This window comes from Stylophora pistillata, chromosome 1 (assembly GCF_964205215.1).
Source record: "Stylophora pistillata chromosome 1, jaStyPist1.2, whole genome shotgun sequence".
Classification (NCBI taxonomy): Eukaryota; Metazoa; Cnidaria; class Anthozoa; order Scleractinia; family Pocilloporidae; genus Stylophora; species Stylophora pistillata.
Genome location: NC_142519.1, coordinates 58,476,523 through 58,501,435, shown reverse-complemented (window position 1 = coordinate 58,501,435; position 24,913 = coordinate 58,476,523). Strand labels below are relative to the sequence as shown.

The 24,913-nt window shown below is 40.9% G+C and overlaps 4 protein-coding genes and 1 pseudogene across 4 annotated transcripts; 2 read left to right on the top strand and 3 right to left on the bottom strand.

Annotated features, from left to right (window-relative positions):
• Positions 1–8,983: 8,983 nt before the first annotated feature.
• Positions 8,984–16,123, bottom strand: LOC148743365 (uncharacterized). The gene is made up of 2 exons (XM_088751048.1): positions 15,490–16,123; positions 8,984–10,321 (listed from the first exon to the last, which is right to left on the bottom strand). Exons 1-2 carry the CDS (start codon positions 15,982–15,984, stop codon positions 8,984–8,986), a joined length of 1,833 nt encoding a protein of 610 aa, XP_088607174.1. The 5' UTR covers positions 15,985–16,123.
• LOC148743367 (uncharacterized) lies at positions 10,331–13,143 on the top strand. Its single transcript, XM_088725897.1, has 2 exons — positions 10,331–10,541; positions 10,683–13,143. The coding sequence occupies exon 2, from the start codon at positions 10,695–10,697 to the stop codon at positions 12,390–12,392; it is 1,698 nt and encodes a 565-aa protein (XP_088582023.1). The 5' UTR covers positions 10,331–10,541; positions 10,683–10,694; the 3' UTR covers positions 12,393–13,143.
• LOC148743366 (uncharacterized) lies at positions 11,887–15,450 on the bottom strand. Its single transcript, XM_088725906.1, has 3 exons — positions 14,598–15,450; positions 14,215–14,402; positions 11,887–14,068 (listed from the first exon to the last, which is right to left on the bottom strand). The coding sequence occupies exons 1-3, from the start codon at positions 15,185–15,187 to the stop codon at positions 13,155–13,157; spliced, it is 1,692 nt and encodes a 563-aa protein (XP_088582032.1). The 5' UTR covers positions 15,188–15,450; the 3' UTR covers positions 11,887–13,154.
• A 346-nt stretch (positions 16,124–16,469) lies between the features above and the next one.
• LOC148743364 (uncharacterized) lies at positions 16,470–18,443 on the bottom strand (annotated as a pseudogene).
• Positions 18,444–19,770: 1,327 nt separating this feature from the next.
• Positions 19,771–24,384, top strand: LOC148743363 (uncharacterized). The gene is made up of 4 exons (XM_088725969.1): positions 19,771–20,251; positions 21,196–21,930; positions 22,467–22,616; positions 23,239–24,384. The coding sequence occupies exons 2-4, from the start codon at positions 21,370–21,372 to the stop codon at positions 23,464–23,466; spliced, it is 939 nt and encodes a 312-aa protein (XP_088582095.1). The 5' UTR covers positions 19,771–20,251; positions 21,196–21,369; the 3' UTR covers positions 23,467–24,384.
• The last annotated feature ends 529 nt before the right edge of the window (positions 24,385–24,913 follow it).

Sequence of the window (24,913 nt, the reverse complement as noted above, 5' to 3'; positions counted from 1 at the left end):
TTAAGGTATTACTGATACGATTTACTAGGGTAAAGATGACAACACTGCTCTAAATTTCCCTTTTCTAGTTTTAAGTCCATATGATATCTTTTCATGCCGAAAAGCCGAGTTGATCGCAGTGGAAATCCCTCAGCGGAAATCCCTCAGGGGGGAAGAAAACGAGTATCTTAGACCCCCCCCCCACCCTATCCAAAGAATTTTCTACAGAAAATATGGAAGAAAGATATTCTTAAGGAACATGTCTAACAGATCCCCATTGAACGATTCATCCCCAGCATCTGTTCTCAAACCACCTACCACCCCGTCCCCCCACCCCCTTCGAAACTGAGGAAAACCCATCTTTTTGCAATATTTCCTTTGTTTTATTAATTTTTTTCTTTTGTGCAGAATACAACCGAAGTTAAAGTGATATTCGCCTCGAAAGCCATCAGTGATGCGAACAATAATGGTTTGTCAAAACACGACAAGACCAAAATATTGGATGGGAGATATAACTTGATTTCTTTAGCGAAGGAACCTCCGCCGTTGCCATCAACAACAGCCATACAACCATCGGCAACAATGATGTCGACAAAAGAATCGCTGGCTCCTACAATTCCAATGGCTCCTCCAAAATATGCAAGTGTCATGTCTCCCGATGGCTCATTCAAACTCGAATGGACCTACAGCAACAGCACACTGATGTTCAAGATGACCTGTAAAACAACCGGTTGGTGTGCTGTAGGATTTACCACAACAGCTGATGGCAAAAACATGGTCAATTATGACATAGCCGTGACAGGATATGCCTCTGGTGCAGGATACGTAGATGTAAGTCAATCAGCAATATTTTCTTCATTGATAAATTTCGTTTCTTATTTTTGTTGAACACATTGACAGTTTGCTTTCATTTTGCCAAACCGCTTTGGAAGGCATCGAGATCATGCAAGAATGGTAAAATAATTCTTTCGAAATAAAGCCGAGCAAATCAAGATTATACATCAGACACCGAATTTGAGGGTTTTTCAGATTTCTACCGTGTTCTGAGGAATGTTGAAACAACATTCTTGTTTCATATCTCCCCAGGGGGTTGCGTTTAAAGGTGCTGAAAGTTTTCCACCTGGTCTTTATTTACAAGGCTTAGTGCATTCTTCAGAAAATCTTCATCTAAGTTAAAGTCAATAAAATTGAAAGCAGAGAGAAACAAAACTGTAAAAGTGTGAAAACTGTACTTTTTGCTGTTAGGTTCGGCTCCCGGCTTAAGTCGCGTAAATATGGTTCCCAAGTAATTAATTACGAGAAGGGAATATAATAGAGTTTCTGTTTCTTTTGTTATTCTAATATTGCCAGCCGTGGAGCTCATATTTAACATTTTCTTAAGAACGCTTAGTTCCCTCGTATTCAACTTGAGGTAGTCATGCCAAAAGAAATTTCAAGTAACAGGTTCAAAACAAAAAAACTATGGTGAGCAAATTAGTTTTTTATGGTGAGCAAATTAGTGTGATAGTAATGGATTGTCACCAAATTATTTACCAACAAAATTAACAACTTTTAGAGACCTAAAAAGCTACGTCATTTGACCACAACCCAGTAAAAAATTGTCGTCTGAGATGTATTTCCTTCCTGTCTTCCAAGGCAATGATAATAGATCCATAGATTCTATTCCAATAAAATGTCAGACTAAGAAAAAGCGATTAATCATTCTACATATATTTACCCTTCACAAACCCTCGACTTGGTTGACCACAGTAATGTGCAGAATGCTTGCATGCCTCGACGTGTCACACACATATACACAGTACATTTAACATACTTAGTATATAGTTCTCTGTCGTGATCACCTAAAAGTAGAGTATTGTTTCTTATATCTCAGTTATTTTTGCCATAATTTTATCTTACGACATTGTGAAGCGCGATTGAATATATTCATATAGAGGTCTGCGCTATATAAATGTAAATTATTATTATTATTATTATGCAGTATACACGTTTGGATGCTAGTGAGCTAAGCAAGAAAGGGCGAAAATTCGTAACCTATCTGCATGACAGGACTGTCAACTATAATAATATCTAATACTACTTAAATATAAATGATCAATATAAAACGATAAAAGTGTCAATTGGCCCAATACTAAGATGTTTTTTTTTTTTTTTTTAAATGTTCATGATTTACTGTTCGGTTCTTAAAATATCCTTAATTTAAAATGTCCATAAAATCCTGCACATAAAAACCAAATCATAGTGTCATTAAAATTCTTACGCTGTAACCAGTTTAAATGTTCTTGCAATGTTCAGAGTGCTACTTATACAGCTTTCTGCATTCTCAGCAATATTTATTTGTATCTTGTACCTAAGAAGCCCTTCATTTCAGTTTCTATGGCTTTAGACCATCCTCCAAGTACATCTATAATGACGTTTACTTGTGAGATCTTGTATCCTGGGTGTTGTTTTGTCTGTTCAAGTCTAAGTGCTCCATACTTCTTGGTCTTTTCTTTGTCTTTCTTGTCTCTGTTGTTGATCCAAGGGCAGCTCATTTCCACCATAAGTACCTTCTTGGTTTTTGTGGTCGGTGAAACGTGCATCCACACGATTAGATTGTACGTATGTATGATCAGCATATACTGGTACATCCCAGTATGCCTCAGCATCAGGTGACTTATAAAGAGGTTTGGGCTTCACATCTGAGAACCATGGCGGAGTACTATCAGCGAGCTCTAGGTCTTTGAGCATCTCAAAGAAGAACACTTTCAAAGCAAAATTGTGCCTCTCTAAGTACTTGGACTGAGCTAATGATGGACATCGAGGAAGTACATGTGCCATGCTCTCAGGACCTTCGCCACACATTCTACATTTGACATCGTTCTTGTCCGTTGTTCCAGTCTTGTAGGCCATGTAGACCTTTGTTGGTGTGAGCTGTTCGTACAGTTCCATGATGCCTGCGATACAGTGGGTAGGAGCACATTGCCATTTATTAAGCCATGCAAAACAATTTTCAAGGCTCAGTTCATCATCTTGCCATCTTGCTTTTAAAAGACTTCCTTGCCACTGTTGATCTTCGACTTTTTTGACTAGTTTCTCATTTACAACTCTCTTTATATGCTTCTTGGTGTGCATATCTTTGATAGCTTTCTCTGGTTCTTCTGTTGGGCTACATGGTGGTTCAGTGGTATTCAAGTTCAGAGTTATATCCAGTTCTTGTGCAAACTTCTTCGAGTCAGTGATAAGAGAGGAGAATCCCTTGACTATAGCACATTCTTCAAACTGTTGCACAGATTTCATCTTGGGGTCTAGACTTTCATAGAGCTTAACTGCTGCTTTGATCTTGATCAGCTTAAACTCTTGTTCAAGGGCTCGTAGTCCTCGTCCTCCTTTCTCCCTAGGTAGATATAGCACCGCTATGGAGCTAAGTGGATGACGCCCTCCATTTTTGCAGATGATCTTTCTTGTTTGTCTGTCGATGTCACGCAGTTCAGCAAGTGGCCAATGCTGGGTCCACATGGGGTATGTGAGTGCTGGAAGTGCAAACTGGTTTGCAGCAAGGACGCGGTTGTTGGATCCTGACTCGAGATTATTTTCCACTGACGTCTCGTTGAGTTTGACGTCTTTGGCATCTTGGACTTGTTTACCTCTACGCACATGAATAGCGCTACACTTTTTTGGGTTCCAGTGAAGTCCCATATCTTGCATTGCAGTGCAGGTTGATCGAAGTACCTGATTTAGTTTAGTTTCAGAGGCAGCAAACACTTTCAGATCGTCTACATAAAGTAAGTGTGTTATTCGAGCTGATAAGGGCTTAGACAGTCTGTATCCCTCTGTAGCATTCAATAACCAAGCAACAGGGTTAAGGCACAGTGTGAAAAGGCGTGGGCATAGGGCGTCGCCCTGAGGCAGTCCCTTGTGAAATCTGATGGTGGTAGACGTTTCGCTTCCTTGCTTTGTAGTCGCTACGATCTTGGTATTCCAGCTTGCGCTCAGGTGTTTTATCACTTTACCAATCCAGGCGGGTACCCTGTGTATTATTATTATTATTATTATTATTATTATTATTATTATTATTATCCTACGTATTATTATTATTATTATTATTAAGATTAAAACCTGAAGAAATGGAGTACGAATTCTCATGATAAAATATTATCCTCTCGTCTTTCACGCTCTCAGTCTGGTGATTTCGCCGTAGGTGTGAGTTATCGTGACCGCGTCCTTCAGTTGTTCTCCTGAAATTGTTGTGAGGAATGTTGCTAGGCTACAGTCGACTTACGATATTCCTAACCTTAAAATTAAGCTTTGTTAGGCAAACAAGATTCCCCGTCACTCACTGTTGGTTAATTTTCTAGGAAATGATCTGTACGTGACTGGTGTAGATTACTTCCGCTACCCTTTCAACCAATCAGATGCAAAATTAAAACCGATCATGACTCGGACACTCGCTTTTTTTTTTTCCCGCGCTTGCGCTTGTAGCTCACCATATATGGTTTATTTTGAATTATCATCGCTCCTACTTTTGCTGATTGGCTGCCCTGAGTACGTTGGATTTGGTTCTACGATACTCAATCGACAAATTCTCTATATAAAAATTTAGGATCAAATTATAAACGGTGGCATTTTTAACTTTGACGCTTTATGGTAAACCTGAGGCGTTTGGACTTTCTTTTGACAGGATTACTGGAGCCGAGGGCCGGGACCACCGAAAAAAGATGGAATACAAAGTTACAAACTCATATCAGCCTCTGAAGCTGGTGGGAAAACCACTGTGGAGTTTTACAGGGATGCTGAGACGGGAGATGCTGAAGACGTCCAATTTAAGGTATTAATGATACGATTTAGTAGCGTAAAGATGACAACACTGCTCTAAATTGGCCTTTTCTAGTTTTAAGTCGATATGATATCTTTTCATGCCGAAAGGCCGAGCTGTTCGCAGTGGAAATCCTTCAGCGGAATTCCTTAAGGGGAGAAGAAAACGAGAGTCTTAGACCCCCCACCCCCACCCTATCCAAAGAATTTTTTACAGAAAATATGGAAGAAAGATATTCTTATGGAACATGTCTCACAGATCCCCATTGAACAATTCATCCCCAGCATCTGTTCTCAAACCACCTACCAGCCCGTCCCCCTACCCCCTTCGAAACTGAGGAAAACCCATCTTTTTGCAATATTTTCTTTGTTTTATTCATTTTTTTCCTTTGTGCAGAATACCACCGAAGTTAAAGTGATATTCGCCTCGAAAGCCACCAGTGATGCGAACAATAATGGTTTGTCAAAACACGACAAGACCAAAATATTGGATGGGAGATATAACTTGATTTCTTTAGCGAAGGAACCTCCGCCGTTGCCATCAACAACAGCCATACAACCATCGGCAACGATGATGTCGACAAAAGAATCGGTGGCTCCTACGACTCCAATGGCTCCTCCAAAATACGCAAGTGTCATGTCTCCCGATCGCTCATTCAAACTCGAATGGACCTACAGCAACAGCACACTGATGTTCAAGATGACCTGTAAAACAACCGGTTGGTGTGCTGTAGGATTTACCACAACAGCTGATGGCAAAAACATGGTCAATTATGACATAGCCGTGACAGGATATGCCTCTGGTGCAGGATACGTAGATGTAAGTCAATCTGCAATATTTTCTTCATCGATAAATTTCGTTTCTTATTTTTGTTGAACACATTGACAGTTTGCTTTCATTTTGCCAAACCGCTTTGGCAGGCATCGAGATCATGCAAGAATGGTAAAATAATTCTTTCGAAATAAAGCTGAGCAAATCAAGATTATATATCAGACACCGAATTTCAGGGTTTCTCAAAATCTTCGTCTAAGTTAGAGTCAATAAAATTGAAAGACGAGAGAAACAAAACTGTAAAAGTGTGAAAACTGTACTTTTTGCTGTTAGGTTCGGCTGACCGGTTTTTCACTCATTAAGTCGCGTAAATATGGTTCTCTAGTAATTAATTACGAGAAGAGAATATAATAGAGTTTCTGTTTCTTTTGTTATTCTAATATTGCCAGCCGTATTTAACATTTTCTTAAGAACGCATAATTCCCTCGTATTCAACTTGAGGTAGTCGTGCCAAAAGAGATTTCAAGTAACAGGTTGAAAAAAAAAAAACTATGGTGAGCAAATTAGTTTTTTATGGTGAGCAAATTAGTGTGATAGTAACGGACTGTCCCCAAATTATTTACCAAAAAATTTAACATTGTTTAGAGACAAAAAAAGCTGCGTCATTTGACCACAGCCCAGTAAAAAATTGTCGTCTGAGATGTATTTCCTTCCTGTCTTCCAAGGCAATGATAATAGATCCATAGATTCCATTCAAATAAAATGTCAGACTAAGAAAAAGCGAATAATCATTCTACATATATTTACCCTTCAGAAACCCTCGACTTGGTTGACTACAGTAATGTGTAGAATGCTTGCATGCCTCGACGTGTCACACACATATACACAGTACATTTAACATAATTAGTATATAGTTCTCTCTCATGATCACCTAAAAGTAGAGTATTCTCTGTTATATCTCAGTTACTCTTGCCATAATTTTATCTTACGATATTGTGAAGCGCGACTGAATATATTCATATAGAGGTCTGCACCATATAAATGTAAATTATTATTATTATTATTATTATTATTAAAACCTGAAGAAATGGAGTACGAATTCTCGTGATAAAATATTATCTTCTCGTCTTTCACGCTCTCAGTCAGGTGATTTCGCTGTAGGTGTGAATTATCGTGACCGCGTCCTTCAGTTGTTCTCATGAAATTGTTGTGAGGAATGTTGCTAGGCTACAGTCGATTATTCCTAATCTTAAAATTAATTTTTAAGATTATTCCTAATCTTAAAATTAAGCTTTGTTAGGCAAACAAGTTTCCCCGTCACTCACTGTTGGTTACTTTTCTAGGAAATGATCTGTACGTGACTGGTGTAGATTACTTCCGCTACCCTTTCAACCAATCAGGTGCAAAATTAAAACCGATCATGACTCGGACACTCGCTTTTTTTTTTCCCGCGCTTGCGCTTGTACCTGACCATATATGGTTTATTTTGAGTTATCATCGCTCCTACTTTTTCTGATTGGCTGCCCTGAGTACGTTGGGTTTGGATCTACGATACTCAATCGACAAATTTTCTATATAAAAATTTAGGTTGAAATTATAAACGGTGGTGTTTTTCACTTTGACGCTTTATGGTAAACCTGAGGCGGTTGGACTTTCTTTTGACAGGATTACTGGAGCCGAGGGCCGGCACCACCGAAAAAAGATGGAATACAAAGTTACAAACTCATATCAGCCTCTGAAGCTGGTGGGAAAACCACTGTGGAGTTTTACAGGGATGCTGAGACGGGAGATGCTGAAGACGTCCAATTTAAGGTATTAATGATACGATTTAGTAGCGTAAAGATGACAACACTGCTCTAAATTGGCCTTTTCTAGTTTTAAGTCGATATGATATCTTTTCATGCCGAAAGGCCGAGTTGTTCGCAGCGGAAATCCTTCACCGGAGATCCTTCAGGTGGGAAGAAAACGGGTATCTTAGACCCCCCCCCCCCCCCATTCACCCTATCCAAAGAATTTTCTACATAAAATATGGAAGAAAGATATTCTTAGGCAACATGTCTAACAGATCCCCATTGAACGATTCATCCCCAGCATCTGTTCTCAAACCAACTAACACCCCGTCCCCCCACCCCCTTCGAAACTGAGGAAAACCCATCTTTTTGCAATTTTTTCTTTGTTTTATTCATTTTTTCCTTTGTGCAGAATAACACCGAAGTTAAAGTGATATTCGCCTCGAAAGTCCTCAGTGATGCGAACAATAATGGTTTGTCAAAACACGACAAGACCAAAATATTGGATGGGAGATATAACTTGATTTCTTTAGCGAACGAACCTCCGCCGTTGCCATCAACAACAGCCATACAACCAACGGCAACAATGATGTCGACAAAAGAATCGGTGGCTCCTACGACTCCAATGGCTCCTCCAAAATACGCAAGTGTCATGTCTCCCGATGGCTCATTCAAACTCGAATGGACCTACAGCAACAGCACACTGATGTTCAAGATGACCTGTAAAACAACCGGTTGGTGTGCTGTAGGATTTACCACAACAGCTGATGGCAAAAACATGGTCAATTATGACATAGCCGTGACAGGATATGCCTCTGGTGCAGGATACGTAGATGTAAGTCAATCAGCAATATTTTCTTCATCGATAAATTTCGTTTCTTATTTTTGTTGAACACATTGACAGTTTGCCTTCATTTTGCCAAACCGCTTTGGCAGGCATCGAGATCATGCAAGAATGGTAAAATAAATCTTTCGAAATAAAGCCGAGCAAATTAAGATTATATATCAGACACCGAGTTTCAGGGTTTCTCAGACTTCTGCCGTGTTCTGAGCAATGTTGAAACAACATTCTTGTTTCATCTCTCCCCAGGGGGTTGCGTTCAAAGGTGCTGAAAGGTTTCCATCTCGTCTTTATTTACAAGGCTTAGTGCATTCTTCAGAAAATCTTCATCTAAGTTAAAGTCAATAAAATTGAAAGCAGAGAGGAACAAAACTGTAAAAGTGTGAAAACTGTACTTTTTGCTGTTAAGTTCGGCTAACCGGTTTTTCACTCATTAAGTCGCGTAAATATGGTCCTCTAGTAATTAAGAACGAGAAGGGAATATAATAGAGTTTCTGTTTCTTTTGTAAAAGCTTTTCTGTTTCGTAAAGACCACCCTTGGTTTCGCGTTGCGAGGTTACAAGGCTGACGTCACTTTTCCGACACCCTCCCCCCATTTGTCTCGGAGAGCAAATGTCTGTCGAGAAATGAACCTTTTCCCTTAAATTTTATGAACGAATCTATCATCTAGAATTCTCAATCGATTTCCTAATCACACTAATCATTGATCAATCAGTAGCCATACTGGCAGATGTTCAGTTCATAAGTAGAATGTTCAAGCATCCAATCCGCTGTTATCATCCAATCTGTTTCGGTTTGGTTCACAGTTCAATCCCCTTCCTCATCGTGAGCAAGATCCTCCATACGCAATCTTGCTGCGACGGCTGCATCACGAAAAGGCCTTAACACTGGCGCTTTAATGCGCAACTCGGTCGTTGGAGGTCTGTCACCGTCTCCCGGTCGATCACATGACAGTTCTAACGGATACAGCTGCTGTACTGCTCGCTCTAGGTGTGAGGTGCCTGTGCGCAACTTTGCTCCCCGAACAACACCATCACGCCCTTTGATTAGTTCCGTGACGATCCCGACCTTCCATTTCCCGCGACTCTTGTCGTCCGACTTGATCAGCACGACCTCTCCGACACTAGGATTGTGTGGCTTTCCAGGATTCTTTAGACGATGGCGTTCGCGCAGCCCCTTTACGTACTCCCCCGTCCATCGTTTCCAGACGGCCTCCTTGCATCGTCTGAGATACTTTGCTCGCTTGCGTAATTCACCGTCTTCTATGCGGTGTGGTTCCAACTCGAGTAGTGCATTTGGTTGACCAAACAACAGGGAGTGGGGGGTCAAGATCGGTAGCTGCACATCGTCCTCCACGTAACTTGAAGGTCGGTTGTTGACTGCAACCTCTACGTCTAGTATAACCTCCTCTAACTCGTTCCACGTTAGGAACCCGTTTCCAATGGTCTTCTGTAGACTTCTCTTCACCAATCCAACCATTCTCTCGAACTGCCCTCCCCACCAGGGTGCTCTGCTTAGGTTGAATTGCCACTTGATTTCCTGACGGGAGAGGAATTCGTTGAGGCGTTCGTCAGTCATGACTTGTTTCAGCCACTTAGCTGCCGCCACGAAGGTACTCCCGTTGTCTGAGTAAATCTTCTCTGGTCGGCCACGTCGGGCGATAAACCGTTTCAGGCATCGAAGGAATTCTCCCGTTGCTAGGCTGGGTAGTAGCTCACGGTAAATACCTCTGGTCAGGCTACAGGCGTAAAGCGTTATGTAAGCTTTGCCTTCATGATTCCTCCCCTTTCTATAATTCAGTGGTCCGGCGAAATCCACTCCGACTACTTGGAACGCATTTTCTCCTTCGGTACGATCCCTTGGTAGCTGTCCTGGCAGCGGAGCCGCGAACGCTGTGGCGCGGAACCGCTTGCAGCCGTTACAGGCTTTAACGACTCTTTTTGCAAGGCGTCGCAACCTAGGAACCCAGTACCTTTCACGAATCTTTACCATTGTGAGGCTCACTCCCCCGTGGAGTGTCCTGATATGCGCGTCTGCAACCATCTTCTCCGCGAACGGATGAGACTCAGGCAAGTAAATGGGATAGTCTCCCTGAATCCGTCCTCGGCATTCCAGTAACCCATCTGCGTTTTCTTGTAGGTTCAGCTGTACACAATACGTGCATCAAGAGTTCCGGAAGGTAATTCGCGCGCAATGCATTCTGGGATAGTCTCACAAAAAAAGTGGGCACCAAGCGTGACAATATGGCGTGTGTCTCTGTATTCAATGCGTTCTTTGAAGCGTGTCTTTATCTATAATACAGTCTTTTTGTTCTTGTAAGTGATATCAACTGGAAAATAATCTTCGTGGGTATTATATTCAAAAGGTAAGTTACAAATTTTAACTTTGTTTTAGCTGTTTTTAAGCTTTTAATGGTAGTAGATTCAATCCTGCGCGCGAGTGACATTCGCGAATACAAGAACTGTCAAAAGTCAAAGATTCTCATCGTATTTTTATTACTTTGCAGCCGTTTAATGACATGGTCTTTGGGCACAGAAATTGTGCAGTATTTGGGTGCCATAACAGTGGGAAAAAGCTTGAGAAATGGGCTTCACAGCAATGCGAAGTTCACGATTGTTTACACGGCACTCCGCCATGTGACTGTCCGCTGCCGTTCAAGCTATTTCCGTTCCCTACTGAACGCAAAAACAATGAGGGTAGAAAGCGCTGGATCCATCTTCTAAAGAGAAAAGGCCCGAAAGGAGAAGTCTGGCAACCTAATAATTCGTCGAGAGTCTGCAATGAGCACTTTGTTGATGGGAAACCCACGAAAGAAAACCCTGATCCTGTACTCAAAATGGGCTACGAGACAAAGTCTACTCGTAACCGTAAACCGCCTACTGATAGATCATCATTACTAGAAGAAATGAAACGTTTAAGAACTCAAGATAATACTCAAGATAATACACAAGATAATATTCAAGATGATACTCAAGATAATGCACATGATAGTCAAGATGCTCCTGTGATTCAAGAACCAAGTAGTTCCTCGTTTATAACAGAAGAAGAACATTGTACTACTGCCGGTCGACCCGACCATATCACTCACGATCATGCATATTCGTTTGGCTGGTACAACCTAGAAGATCCTGACTTCTGTATGAAAGAAAAATGCTTGCAGGAAAGACTCAAGCAGTTCAATGAGATCAAAGATCTCAAAGAAAAACTCCAAGAACTTGAAAGTGAACTCAAAGCATGTAAGATAAAACTCAAGGCCAGACAGCGTAAGGGACTAGAACATTCTGATTTGAAAACAAATTCATCTGTTCGTCTACTAACCGGCCTACCATCAAAACGAGTATTCAATAAGTTGTTTGAAGTAGTGAAGGGAAACATTAAAAAAGTAAACTACTGGAGTGGCCCAAAAAAATCTACTAAAAAAGGAAGAAACTTCAAAAAAACACCAAATAAGTTTGGCCCTAAAAGAGCTTTGTCAGAAAAAGATGAGTTTCTTTTGACCTTAATGAAACTTCGACTTGGATCAACAAATGCTGACTTAGCACAGAGGTTTGGAATTTCAACTACAAATGTAACAAATGTTGTTACTACCTGGGTGAAAATCCTAGCAAGTGAACTTAAATGTTTGGTTTACAATCCCTCCATCGATGTTGTGAAAGCAACTTTGCCCGCAAAGTTTAAAAAGCCAGGCTACTCTAATGTACGCCACATCATTGATTGCACAGAAATATTTATTGAAACCCCAAGCGACCCAAACCTTAGAGCAGCTACGTGGTCAGACTACAAGCATCACAACACTGCTAAGCTGTTGGTATCAATAACACCACATGGTTTTTTCAATTTCTTATCCAAAGCATGGGGAGGGAGAACTTCAGATGTGCATCTGACAAGAGAATCATCATTTTATGATATCATTGAACCTCGCGATGAAGTGATGGCAGACCGTGGATTCACAATTGCTGAAGACCTCTTAATCAGAAGCTCAAGACTACACATCCCCCCTGGTAAACGTGGACAAGAGCAGTTCACTAAAGCTGAAGTTGCTAAAACAAAAGAAATTGCAAATCTTAGAATCTTTGTTGAGCAAGCAATAAGACGGTTGAAGACGTTTAGACTGATAAAGCATGAACTACCAATATCACTGCTTGGCAGTATAGACAACATTGTACTTATTTGTGCAGCCTTATGTAACTTGTATAGACCCTTGGGTAAAAAATGATTAACAAGAAATGTACAAATAGCTAAAAAGATTGACAGCATTTAACCCATGAAAGAATATAAACTTCATAAATTTAGAGGATACCAATATGTATTAGTCTAAGTTCTTTCTTAGGTTAAATGTTATTCAAAATCTCTGCTCTACTAAGTATTTACTAGCAACTAGTATAGAGTGCAATCACTTAATCTTTCATACAAATGGTACCAAATAATACTAAATAGTGTTGATAATGGTACATAACAAGAAACTTAAGTATTAGTATGATTTAGTACCATTTAATGCTTCAGCTATTAAGTATGTGCACTCTGAATAAGAACTGTTATATTATTTGCACCACAAGGACCTCACAAGAGAAAAATTATTCTGGTAGAGTGATTACAATCATTAGATATAATTTGTAAATATTTTTCTTCATTTCACAGCTCATGTGTCGCTGAACACAAATAAATAATATATTATTTATTATTACTATATATATAACTGCAAACAATATCAAACTGTAACATTTTCAATCATACTGAAGTGTGGTCAATGCATTACTTGTATAAAATTTCATGATTTGATTCATCCATTCCAGTTTCCACAACAGACAATTTTACTGTTCTATTCAGAGACTATTTGAGTTCAATTTAGAACTGTCAGACCAGTTTTTCCAGATATGAAATTGTAAAAATTCTAAATTGTATATAAAATGTACAAATGTATTTTTAGTGTTTACACCATGTAAATAAAGTTTTGTATCAAGTTATAATTAACGAGCATTCATTCACTTAAATACTTATTATAAAACCAAATTAGGTTTTGCTTTATCTTTTCCCAGTAATCATTATTGAACTTGATTAGCTCCAGATGATAACCCTTTTGGGTGTAGACCAGGAAGTGACACCATGTTCTCTTTGTCACAGCCATTTGTCCCTGTATCTGTGCAAAATATGCATGCTTCTCTTTCAAGACAATTTTGCCATTAATCTTTACCAGGTAGGAAAGATTGTCTTCTGATGGTAAATCATTAACAATAGAATAAGGGCACTTCACTTCTAGCACCCCTAATCCACAACAGGAACATTCAACAAGCAGATCAGGGGATGCTCCAATGAATTGGTCAGATTCATCAATAAATAGTCCACACTCTCTGAATTTTGCATCTTTGTGCTCCCTCTGAAACAGTTTCACATACTTATCCTTAGCAACTTTCTCCATGTTTCTTCCATATTTTAGAGCAGGTAAATGTTCCGATGGTCCATTACTTTTACCCTGGATTGTGTCCACTAGTTCCTGTGCATCACCCCCCTTAGTTTTAAGGGTTTCAACTTTTGTGTACACTCTATAGAAATTAGAGGCAGTTAATCGGCCTTTTCTGTAATCGTGCCATGCCTCATTCTCAGACTGACCAATGGTGCCTTGTTCAATCAGATGTATATCATCAGCACTTAAGTCTTTCTTTGATGACTTAGGCATTACACATTCAGGTACTTCAGTATTAATTTCTATTGTAACGGAAGTTGAACACGGTTCCTCAAACTCAGCCGTTGCTAATTTGATGAATGCCGATTCTGGCAACAAGTCCTTCAAATTATTATAAAACGACTTCCTCTTTCCTTTTGGAGTCAGGGGCTTCAACTCTTCATGTGAATTGAATAACTTTCGGCGACTATCGATGGCAGGTCTGGTCGTCTCTAGAAAAACACAAAATAAAAGTAAATTAATTGCTAGGTTACAAGCTAATAAGAACTTTCTTATTTATGTCCCCAGATAACACTTATGTCTATCCAGTATACATACTGTAAATACTTTGTTTAGAATTTTAAACATAATAACATACCTTTATTTAGCTTTGAAGCCTTCCACTCCATATCACAAATTCTAGAGGGCTTGATTACAGTCTTGTTTCCTATTGGAACATTCCACACACACTCTTTGGACGTACATGCAGGATTTGTCATACCATTACGGTTTGCTGCTTCAATTCTGAACAGCAGTGCCATCACATGAATACAAGAACCACTCATACTGAAACAAGAAATAACAAATAGTTAGGGTATATGATAGACATAATATTTTAAACATTCTAAAGTATAATATATATTGAGCTTAGACCAACAACATTAGTCATAAAATCGAGGTATATGATAAACATGATATTTTAGGCTTAAATTTTGCATCAGTTACAAGTTAAAGTCTTATAAAACAGAAAGTCTAACATACCCAGCAGTACAGGTACAGTAGGCACTGATAATCTCTCCATTTTTTCTTGAACAAATCCATGATGTATGTGGTGTATCACCAACCTTCATCGAATGCGTACATTTTGCTTTCAAGAAGCAAAAATCCATATTTTCTAGTTCATGGTAGAAAACTTCTTTCAGAAAGCCCGAGTCAAATAAGCGGTATGCTTTCCCCTCTTTGTACTCATTCATGACCCGTTCGTGCAGTTTAATATCCTTTCCAGGATGATCAGCCATCAGATATTTCGTAATGTCACTTAGAAATATAGGAGGCCATGATGTTAGCCCATCTTTTTCATCAATCCATCCGTCCTTTAGCCCAAGAGGATCGGGAAGCTTGCTGCCCTCAGGAGTAAACAATAGCTTCGCTCTCTCAGACTCCGTGATGCACATTAGTTCTTTAGCCGATGCTTGTACTTGGATTCCCATCTCTGATGCTGCAAACACACGGGCTACAAGTTCAGCTTTAGCTCCAGAAGTTTTAAGATTTCGTTTACGGCAAAATAACTTGAGAGCGTCCACCTTCCATGTGTTGACTTCCTCGAGGGAAAGCTCACTTGTCTCGCTCATTTCCACGCCAAAAACGACGAGAAAACTATATGAAAACTATATACAAACTAGTGAAAACTATATACAAACTATTATTAAAACTATATACAAACTATGATCTAATTTAAACTGGAAAAAATTGTAAAATCGCGAGGTAAAAGTGTATAAATGTTGACGATGCTTTAGTTATCAAGATGGCCGCTGTCACGCTTGGTGCCCACTTTTTATATGAGACGATCCCAGAATGCATTGCGCGCGTTTCGATATCGGAGACTCTTGATGCAGGTATGATCTTCGAACCGCTCTTCTCTCTTCAAATTCACCTGTGCTGGCTTTAGCCACAGGTGTCGCTGCATCTCGATCTCCTCTGTCGTGAGTGGTCCATTAGATCTTCTCGTCTTTTCGCTCCGTAGGTTATGCATGAAACGTGTCACCCACGCACAAACCCTTAGGGTTTTCCATGAGTTGAACTTGATCAGCAAGGCGTCTAGGATGTCTGTCTTAGCTTGTGCTACAGCGAATACTTCCCGTATCACTTTTGCTTCCGCCTGACTGTCTGGTGTGGCCGTTGTCTTAATATCGGCTGGCCATCGCTCTCGGTCTAGTAGCCACTCAGGCCCTCTCCACCATAGCTCTTCATTTTCCACGCTTCCGCTCCGACTGCCAAGGTCAGCTGGGTTGTCTTTTGTACCCACATGAGGCCAGTTTACATCTGGGTGTTGCTGGATTTTCTGCACTCGATTGCTTACGAACTGCTTGTAACTCCCTGCTCCCTTGATCCAATGTAACGTAACGCTGCTGTCCAACCAGCAGAACATATTTCCAACTGGGAACCCTCTAATGCTTCCTTAACGTTCACAATGAGATTGGTCGCCATGTGACCTGAGACCAACTCGAGGCGGGGAATGGTCAGACCTAGCTTGGCCAGTCTAGCTTTGGCTGCTATCAGCCCAACACTATCACCGGATGGTTGAGATATGACACCGTACACTGCCGCAGAAACGCCTTTGTCCGCTTGCGTCGCCGAAACAATGTAGCTCAATGTTGCTGATCTCTTCAAAGTGTTGAGGTATGGCTCTGGGTACGGAAATGCTCACTGGTAGCTGTGCTTCCCATCTTGACCACTTGGTTCCCAGTTGACCAGGAAGTTGAGCATCCCATCCGACTTTCAAATCACATGCGTCTCGGTATAGTAGTTTTCCACTCAATGTCATAGGCGCTGCGAGCCCTAACGGGTCATACACTCTTGCTATCTTCGCTAGTATCCCTCTCTTTGTCACTTGGGTGCGGTCAGTTGGGAAATTTATTTTAATGGTATCTTGTCGCTTGTTCCATGGAAACCCGAGAATAGATCCCCCTCCTTCTTGAGGTGCACCCAACTGTTCTTTTGCGAATGTAGTATCTTCGCTAAGAGACTCACCAGGGGACTCCACTGTCGGGCTGAGGCGTCGTACACGATTCGAAGTTTGGTACTCTCTGCAGCCTCTCTCACCACTGCTTTATGTGGAATATAGAACTCCTTTCCCACTGGTGGGCCTGACACTCGCTCCACTATTCCCTCGTTAAGCTGCTCTTTAATTATGGCGTCATATTTCTGGAGTATTCCGTTCTTCTCCAGTTTCCGAATGGTACTTTCCAATCGCTTCAAACTTCCCGCTCTGTGGTTGGGCAGTGGAGGGTGGTTTCCTCTCCAGGGTAGCCCCGTCTCGTACCACCCCTCTGGCCCTCGTGTTAATTGTTCCTTGAATTCTTCATAAACATCTGCTTGATCTCCGCCTGGTGTGTCACGCAATCCTAGAGCATCTAATTTGCATAGTTGTTCGTAATCTGCCGCTGTCGTCTGTGTCAAGAACATATTAGAGAGGTCAACTTCTTTACCTGGTGACATAATTGTCCATCCGAACTTTGTTAGCTCTGCAACAGGTTCGCCGGAACGTCCGATCTTTGGTATGGTTTCTGTCTTTATTTTCGCGTACTCGCTCGCACCCAGGATAATGTGGACTGGTAGCTCAGGCTTCTCGTCTCTGTCGTCCATGTATACCCCATCTAAGTAGGGATATTTATCCAGTATCTCAGCATATCCTGGGTTGTCAAGTGATAGCAATGTACTACGGTCTACTCTGGTGACTTCCGTTTCCAATCGGAATTTTCCGTCGAGACTGCCAATCGTCACGCTATGAATTCCGATGACCTTGTTTGTTGACCCAAGCATCATCTCTATGCACTTGAATTCTTCTCGTAGCGGTTTGTTTCCCAGGTGTTCAAGGATAGCTGACGACGCGTATGAGCTGCCTGCCCCAGTGTCTAGGAGTGCGCGGCACTTGATTCCATTTACTTCTACGACAACAACGGGATACACGACTCTCTCTGTTCCTTTGTTTTGTGCCGTCATGAATCTTCCTCTCGTTGTGTGACCGCTTGGTGGGTGATCACATATTGACGTGCGATGTCTGCGTCGACAGTTATGACACCCGCGGCTTCTACAGCTGTCTGCTCTGTGTTTGTCACTTGTACAATTAAAACACAACTGTTTTTGGCTCAGAATTCGTTTGCGGTCTCCGACCGCGACAACTTTGGTGCAATTAGCGGATGTGTGATTCGTGTCATCGCAATAGACGCACCCGCGCATCTGTCTTCCACTTGCTTGTTGTTGGACCTGATTAGACCTTCCGCGTGGCGACGGAACGCGTGCATTCCAGTCGTTGCGATCATTCTTCCTCTTGGACACACTCGCACCATCGCTTTCCTCTCCTTCTGAATTTATGTCTCTGCAACTTTTAATTGCCTGAATCAGTTTAGCGAAATCCCAGTCTCGCCAATCTTCGTGTCCCCGGACTAAGTCTCCCTTTATTCCTTTCAGTTTGTCTAACACCGCCCTCACATTTCCGGAGACTTCACGTAACTTCCCGAGCGTCTGTAAGCTTTGTACATTGAACAGATACTTTTTGTAAAACTCATTAATCTCTTTTGGACTGGCGCTTGTGATGGTAGGCAAACCCATGATGTTGTTTACATATGCATTTACAATTTCTGACGTTTTCCCGTACTCCGATTTTAGGATGGCCTTCGCCCTTTCGTACCCCTCAAGATTGAACGGGAGTCCATCTATGTCCGCTCGTACCTTTGTAACAAGGAGTTCGTTTAGATAAGCGACCTTGGTCACTGCTGACCGATCTGTCGCGTCTATTTCCGCGGAAAATTTGTTCCAAAAAGAGAGCCATTGTTCGAAGGACCCATCAAACTTCATTATTCATAGCTTTGGCAACTTTGCGTGCATTCCGAAATCGCCTAATAACCCTTTCCCTTTTTTGCTACCTAATTCTTCTGATTTTTGTTTCGTAATCAAGCTTCATTTCCCATTGTGCCTTTTCAAACGCGAGTTGCTCCTCTCTCTCCATCGCGATTGTCGCTTTCTCGCTTTCTTTTTCGGCCATTTGCGTTTTTTTCTTCACCTCCCCCAGACACTTCCCAAAGTATTCGATCTCCGCATTTACACCCTCAATAACTTTATCCATTTCATTGCTCCATGCACATACCTCGTCCATTTGCTCACCGTTTGCAATCTTCTTCTCTTCGATCTTTAATTTGATCTCGTCCGCTTCTTTTGCTTAACACACCAACGAGTCACGGTGTCTCCCAATAGAAGTCGCGTTTGCCTTGTCCACAATGCCCTTTCCCTTTATTTGCTTGTACGCCAAAAGCTTGAGTTTTGCGTCCAAATCCTTCTGTAATGCCTCCAGTTCCATGTCTCGATCTCAGTCCCGTCGGAGGTGCCAGTTAGTGTTGGAAATCCCAGTACAGCAACACTAGTCACTCGCGTAGTTTTTTATTCTATCTTTATTCTAGTCGTCACACCTTCGTATCGCGTCGATATTAGCCTATTCTTTTACAAACCCAGAATATCGTAAAGACCACCCTTAATTTCGCGTTGCAAGGTTACAAGACTGACGTCACTTTTCTGACAATAGTAATGGATTGTCGCCAAATTATTTACCAATAAAATGTCAGACTAAGAAAAAGCGAATAATCATTCTACATATATTTACCCTGCAGAAACCCTCGACTTGGTTGACCACAGTAATGTGCAGAATGCTTGCATGCCTCGACGTGTCACACACATATACACTGTACATTTAACATACTTACTATATAGTTCTCTGTCATGATCACCTAAAAGTAGAGTATTGCCTCATATATCTCAGTTACTTTTGCCATAATTTTATCTTACGATATTGTGAAGCGCGACTGAATATATTCATATAGAGGTCTGCGCTATATAAATGTAAATTATTATTATTATTATTATTATTATTATTATCATACATATTATTATTATTATTATTATTATTATTATTATTATTATTATTATTAAAACCTGAAGAAATGGAGTACGAAGTCTCGTGATGAAATATTATCTTCTCGTCTTTCACGCTCTCAGTCTAATGATTTCGCCGTAGGTGTGAGTTATCGTGACCGCGTCCTTCAGTTGTTCTCATAAAATTGTTGTGAGGAATGTTGCTAGGCTACAGTCGACTTACGATATTCCTAATCTTAAAATTAAGCTTTGTTAGGCAAACAAGATTCCCCGTCACTCACTGTTGGTTAATTTTCTAGGAAATGATCTGTACGTGACTGGTGTAGATTACTTCCGCTACCCTTTCAACCAATCAGATGCAAAATTAAAACCGATCATGACTCGGACACTCGCTTGTTTTTTTTCCCGCGCTTACGCTTGTAGCTGACCATATATGGTTTATTTTGAGTTATCATCGCTCCTACTTTTTCTGATTGGCTGCCCTGAGTACGGTGGATTTGGTTCTAGGATACTCAATCGACAAGTTCTCTATATAAAAAATTTAGGTTGAAATTATAAACGGTGGTGTTTTTCACTTTGACGCTTTATGGTAAACCTGAGGCGGTTGGACTTTGTTTTGACAGGATTACTGGAGCCGAGGGCCGGGACCACCGAAAAAAGATGGAATACAAAGTTACAAACTCATATCAGCCTCTGAAGCTGGTGGGATAACCACTGTGGAGTTTTACAGGGATGCTGAGACGGGAGATGCTGAAGACGTCCAATTTAAGGTATCAATGATACGATTTAGTAGCGTAAAGATGACAACACTGCTCTAAATTCGCCTTTTCTAGTTTTAAGTCGATATGATATCTTTTCATGCCGGAAAGCCGAGGTGTTCGCAGCGGAAATCCTTTAGCGGAAATCCTTCAGTGGGGAAGAAAACGAGTACCTTAGACCCCCCCACCCACCCTCCCTCTTCCACTCTAACCAAAGAACTTTCTACAGAAAATATGGAAGAAAGATATATTATAGTGATTTATAAGATTTAACAGCTTGAAAGACAACATTGCTTTAAATTCGCCTTTTTTAGTTTTAGGTCGATTGGATATCTTTTTTTGTGTCGGAAAGTCAAGTTGTTCTCAGTTTGAATAGGATTAAAAAAGTTGCCACATGAGTAGGATGGGTGCATGAAGTTTTTGTGCGAAGCTATACCATTAGGTTAGGCGTAACGGTTCTTGTCGGGTTCTACTGAAATTACCGAGTGTTGATATGACAGGTTGTTTTTTTTTAATTTTTCCAATTAAGGAGTGAAGAAAAGAGAAAAATTTCAGAGATCCTATACGTTATAATTGCAGTGATAATAAATGTGAATATACAGATATAATTTTTCATTTGTTCTTTGACAGGGATGTCATGCGTAAAATTTGGCTTAAAGCTTTCAGATAGGGGAGGGGGAGTGGAAATCTTTCAGGAGGGAGGGGGCGAGTGTCTTAGACCCCCCTCACCCACCCTGTCTAAAGAATTTTCTGCAGAAAATATGGAAGAAGTATATTCTTAGAGAACATGTGTGACTGATCCCCATTGAACGATTCACCTCCAGCATCTGTTCTCAGCCCACCTACCACCCCGTCCCCCACGCCCTTCGAAAAAGGAAAACCCAGCCTAAGATTTCTCAATCAATCATCTTCTTGAAAAATTTCTTTTGTTTTATTTTTGTTTTTGCTTTTTGCAGAACACCACTGAAGTTAAAGTAATATTCGCCTCGAAGGTCAGCGGTGATGCAAACAATAATGGTTTGTCAAAACACGACAAGACCAAAATATTGGATGGGAGATTTAACTTGATTTCTTTAGCGAAGGAACCTCCGCCGTTGCCATCAACAACAGCCATACTGCCATCGGCAACAATGATGTCGACAAAAGAATCGGTGGCTGCCATGACAAAAGAATCGTTGGCTCCAACGACAAAAGAATCGGTGACTCCAACGACAAAAGAATCGGTGGCTCCAACAACAAAAGAATCGGTGGCTCCAACGACAAAAGAATCGGTGGCTCCAACGACAAAAGAATCGGTGGCTCTAACGACAAAAGAATCGGTGGCTCCAACGACAAAAGAATCGGTGGCTCCACCGACAAAAGAATCGGTGGCTCCAACGACAAAAGAATCGGTGACTCCAACGACAAAAGAATCGGTGGCTCCAACGACAAAAGAATCGGTGGCTCCACCGACAAAAGAATCGGTGGCTCCCACGACTCCAATGGCTCCTCCAAAATACGCAAGTGTCATGTCTCCCGATGGCTCATTCAAACTCGAATGGACCTACAGCAACAGCAAACTGATGTTCAAGATGACCTGTAAAACAACCGGTTGGTGTGCTGTAGGATTTACCACAACAACTGATGGAAAAGGCATGAAAAACTACGATATCGCAGTGGGTGGATTTGCCTCAAATGACGGATATATCCGGGTTGGTATCACGGAAGAAAGCCTGGATGAATGAACGAGTTAATTGACTGACTGAGTGACAATCTGATTGGTTGGTTAATTGACTGACTAACATGGCTAACTAGCCAACCTACTGATGGACCGACCGACTGACTGGCTGGCTCATTGATTCACTGACTGATTCACTGACACACTGGCTAACGGACTCACTGCATGGCTGATTGGCTGATTGACTGACTGGCTGACTGACTAGCTTATTGGATAACTAATTTACTAAATGACTGACTGACTTAATAAAAACCGACTGAGTTCCTGACTCACTGAATGGCTGACTGACTGACTTACTAACTATTAGCTGATAAATTGACTCTGTGAGTTACCCATTCCGTGACTGACTCACAAACGCATTGCAAATGAAAGAGAGACAAACGAAAGAGTGAAAATAACATAGATGAACCTTTATTTTAGAGTAAATACTAGGTAGGGCCCGCCAACCTTTAGCAAACTCTATAAATATGCAATTTAAAATCAATAGCATTTGCCTTCGTTTGCTAACAGAATTACTGGAGCACGTCCTTTTCAAAACCAACCAGAAACCCAAAGCAAAGCCTCCTCCTCACAAAGGTGAGTGAAAAGGACGGTACAACCATGGTGGAGTTCTCCAGGGATGCTGTAACAGGAGAAACCGCTGATGATGTGCAGTTCCAGGTAAGATTTTTAGCCAGACACTGCAGGCTCTAAAAATCAATCACAAAATTTGGCTTAATTCGAGGAAAGAAAGCTGGTCACCGATGGCTTTGCATATTGAGGCCGTGCCAACATTTCAAGAAATAAATCTGTGTGAGAAATCGAAAACTGTGTACTATGAATAGAGGAGTTTTTCATAATATATAACAGGCCAATATGGTTGGTTATCAGTTTTCTTTAAATGTAAAGAACAAGTAACAGGCTTTCAATTTGTTTCTCATCTGTCCAATCATACTTCTATTAATTCATTCATACATTCATTTATCCTTCATCTATGCACTTATCCACAATGGTTCAAACTCGTTTACTTCTTCACTCATTCAATCATTCATATTCATTCATTCCTCACTTACTCATTCACTCATCCAATATATTTCTTCGTTTCCCTGTTTTCTCGTTTCCTCGTTCCCCTATTCCCTCGTTCCCTCTTTCCCTCGTCACCTCGTTCCATCGTGCCTTCGTTCCCTTGTTCCTTTGTTCCCTTGTTCCCTCATTTTGCTGTTCCTTCGTTCTCTTATTCCCTCGTTGCCTTCGTTCCTTCGTTCCTTCATTCATCAAGTCTTTGTATTGCTATCATTATCAGGATGATACCCAAGTAACAATTGTGTGGGCTTTAAGTGGAACTGATGCAAACGTCGACCTGTCAAAACACAACGTAACCGGGATACTAAGTGGCAAACATAACGTGATAAAGGAAGCGATGGAAGCGATGGAAGCGAAGACTGGAACTAAACCGAACACCGGTCATGTGATTTTCCCGTCTACTGCTATTTTCCTGGCCAGCATAACTGCCTATTTTCTTGCATTTTAACCTTCGTGATAATTATAGAAACATAAAACTATAATTACCATAGTGACCTTGAAACAATGAAGTAGTTTTTGATCAAGTTTTGATGGTAAACCTGCTTTGCATTAGTTTTATCTTAGTGCCCAATCCCCCTTCCCCCCCAGTAGAAAATTCTGAAGAACATCGCAATCTAGTCACCGCCATTTTTTAACATCACGGGTATCAAGATTTTCCCAGTTTGCTTTTCGATAGCTTCCCTATTTTGATTTGACGTGCACGTGGTGATTACTTTGGTTTTTATTTTGCGACACTAGCTACTCTCGTTAGCGTTAGCTTATTAGGAAATGTTCGAAGTTCCTCCAAAGCAGAAACAAGAACGGGTTTACCGCATAAAAAAATAAAACCTAAATACTCTTGAATAATAAGTTTCAAAACAGCATAATTATCTGCTAGGTAAAAAGTTGTAACTAGTCAGAGGTGATAGGGAAATGCAAACCGCGTTACCCGGAAGTAAAAACCTTTCTTTAGAGCTTGAAAGTCACTGAAATTAACAAAAAGTAGCTGAACAAAAGAGGGTAATGACTGGGGACGTCATAGTTTTGTTCACGCCAAGTGATATCCTCTTGGTAAGGCGAGGTCGCATGGAAGGGATTGATGTGATTCGCTCCAACATAACTGTTATTTTATTACTCGCCGTAAGTGATTAATATCTATATATAAATGTAAATCCGCCGCTGGTTACCGTAGCTTTCTTTGTCTCATACTTAGTTTTGTTTTACCATTCTTGGTATCTTGTCTGTATATCATTGTAATATATACTCAAACAAAGGATAGCATCGAAGGTACGCTCTGATTAGCAACTCAAACTTCGAGTTCCCTTTGGTATTCACTTCCAAGCCCAAAAATATTGTAATGGTTGCAGGAATAAATAACTTAAAATCATCTTTTTGTGCTCTATTATCTGACTGTTTTTCGCGGCTCGGTAAATATCCACCACTAACCACCTCCTTTTCGGTGAGAAGTTGTTAAACGTAAAGCAATATACGATTGTCAAAGATAATGCCTTTTCATAAGGACATCATGTTACGGTGATTCACAATCTTAGAGGAAAGGTGTTGTGTTTCTAAGGCTGCTTAAGAGCTTTCCAAATTTCACCTGTATTGACCTTTCACATCACGTCACGACGGCCATTGAAGGCCTAAAAGACATCCCAGCCAAAAAGTTTTTTAATTTACGCCTATAAACTCAAATCCAAAAACAATTCATACTACGACTTCAAATTGGAAAAAGAATTATGTAGTCACACCAGTGTTACTTGTTCTTTTATCATGAGATTAGAGAGACCTAGCGGACGCCCTCAACATAGGACGGGATGGAAGGGCGAAAAGTGTCGAGAGAACACAGAAAGGTTGAAAACATGTGAAACCAGACAAATACTGTAACTTTTGCCATAACACTAATACACGGACAA

Coding starts and splice junctions, on each gene's coding strand:
- LOC148743366 (XM_088725906.1), bottom strand. CDS start 15,187: ATGAGCGAGACAAGTGAGCTTTCCCTCGAGGAAGTCAACACATGGAAG. Junction 14,403..14,597: donor TACTGTACCTGTACTGCTGG/GTATGTTAGACT, acceptor TTCTTGTTTCAG/TATGAGTGGTTCTTGTATTC. Junction 14,069..14,214: donor GGCTTCAAAGCTAAATAAAG/GTATGTTATTAT, acceptor GTGTTTTTCTAG/AGACGACCAGACCTGCCATC.
- LOC148743365 (XM_088751048.1), bottom strand. CDS start 15,984: ATGTTCTGCTGGTTGGACAGCAGCGTTACGTTACATTGGATCAAGGGA. Junction 10,322..15,489: donor TGTGGCTAAAGCCAGCACAG/GTGAATTTGAAG, acceptor TATTGTGTACAG/CTGAACCTACAAGAAAACGC.
- LOC148743367 (XM_088725897.1), top strand. CDS start 10,695: ATGGTCTTTGGGCACAGAAATTGTGCAGTATTTGGGTGCCATAACAGT.
- LOC148743363 (XM_088725969.1), top strand. CDS start 21,370: ATGATGTCGACAAAAGAATCGGTGGCTGCCATGACAAAAGAATCGTTG. Junction 21,931..22,466: donor CAAATGACGGATATATCCGG/GTTGGTATCACG, acceptor GTTTGCTAACAG/AATTACTGGAGCACGTCCTT. Junction 22,617..23,238: donor CTGATGATGTGCAGTTCCAG/GTAAGATTTTTA, acceptor TATCATTATCAG/GATGATACCCAAGTAACAAT.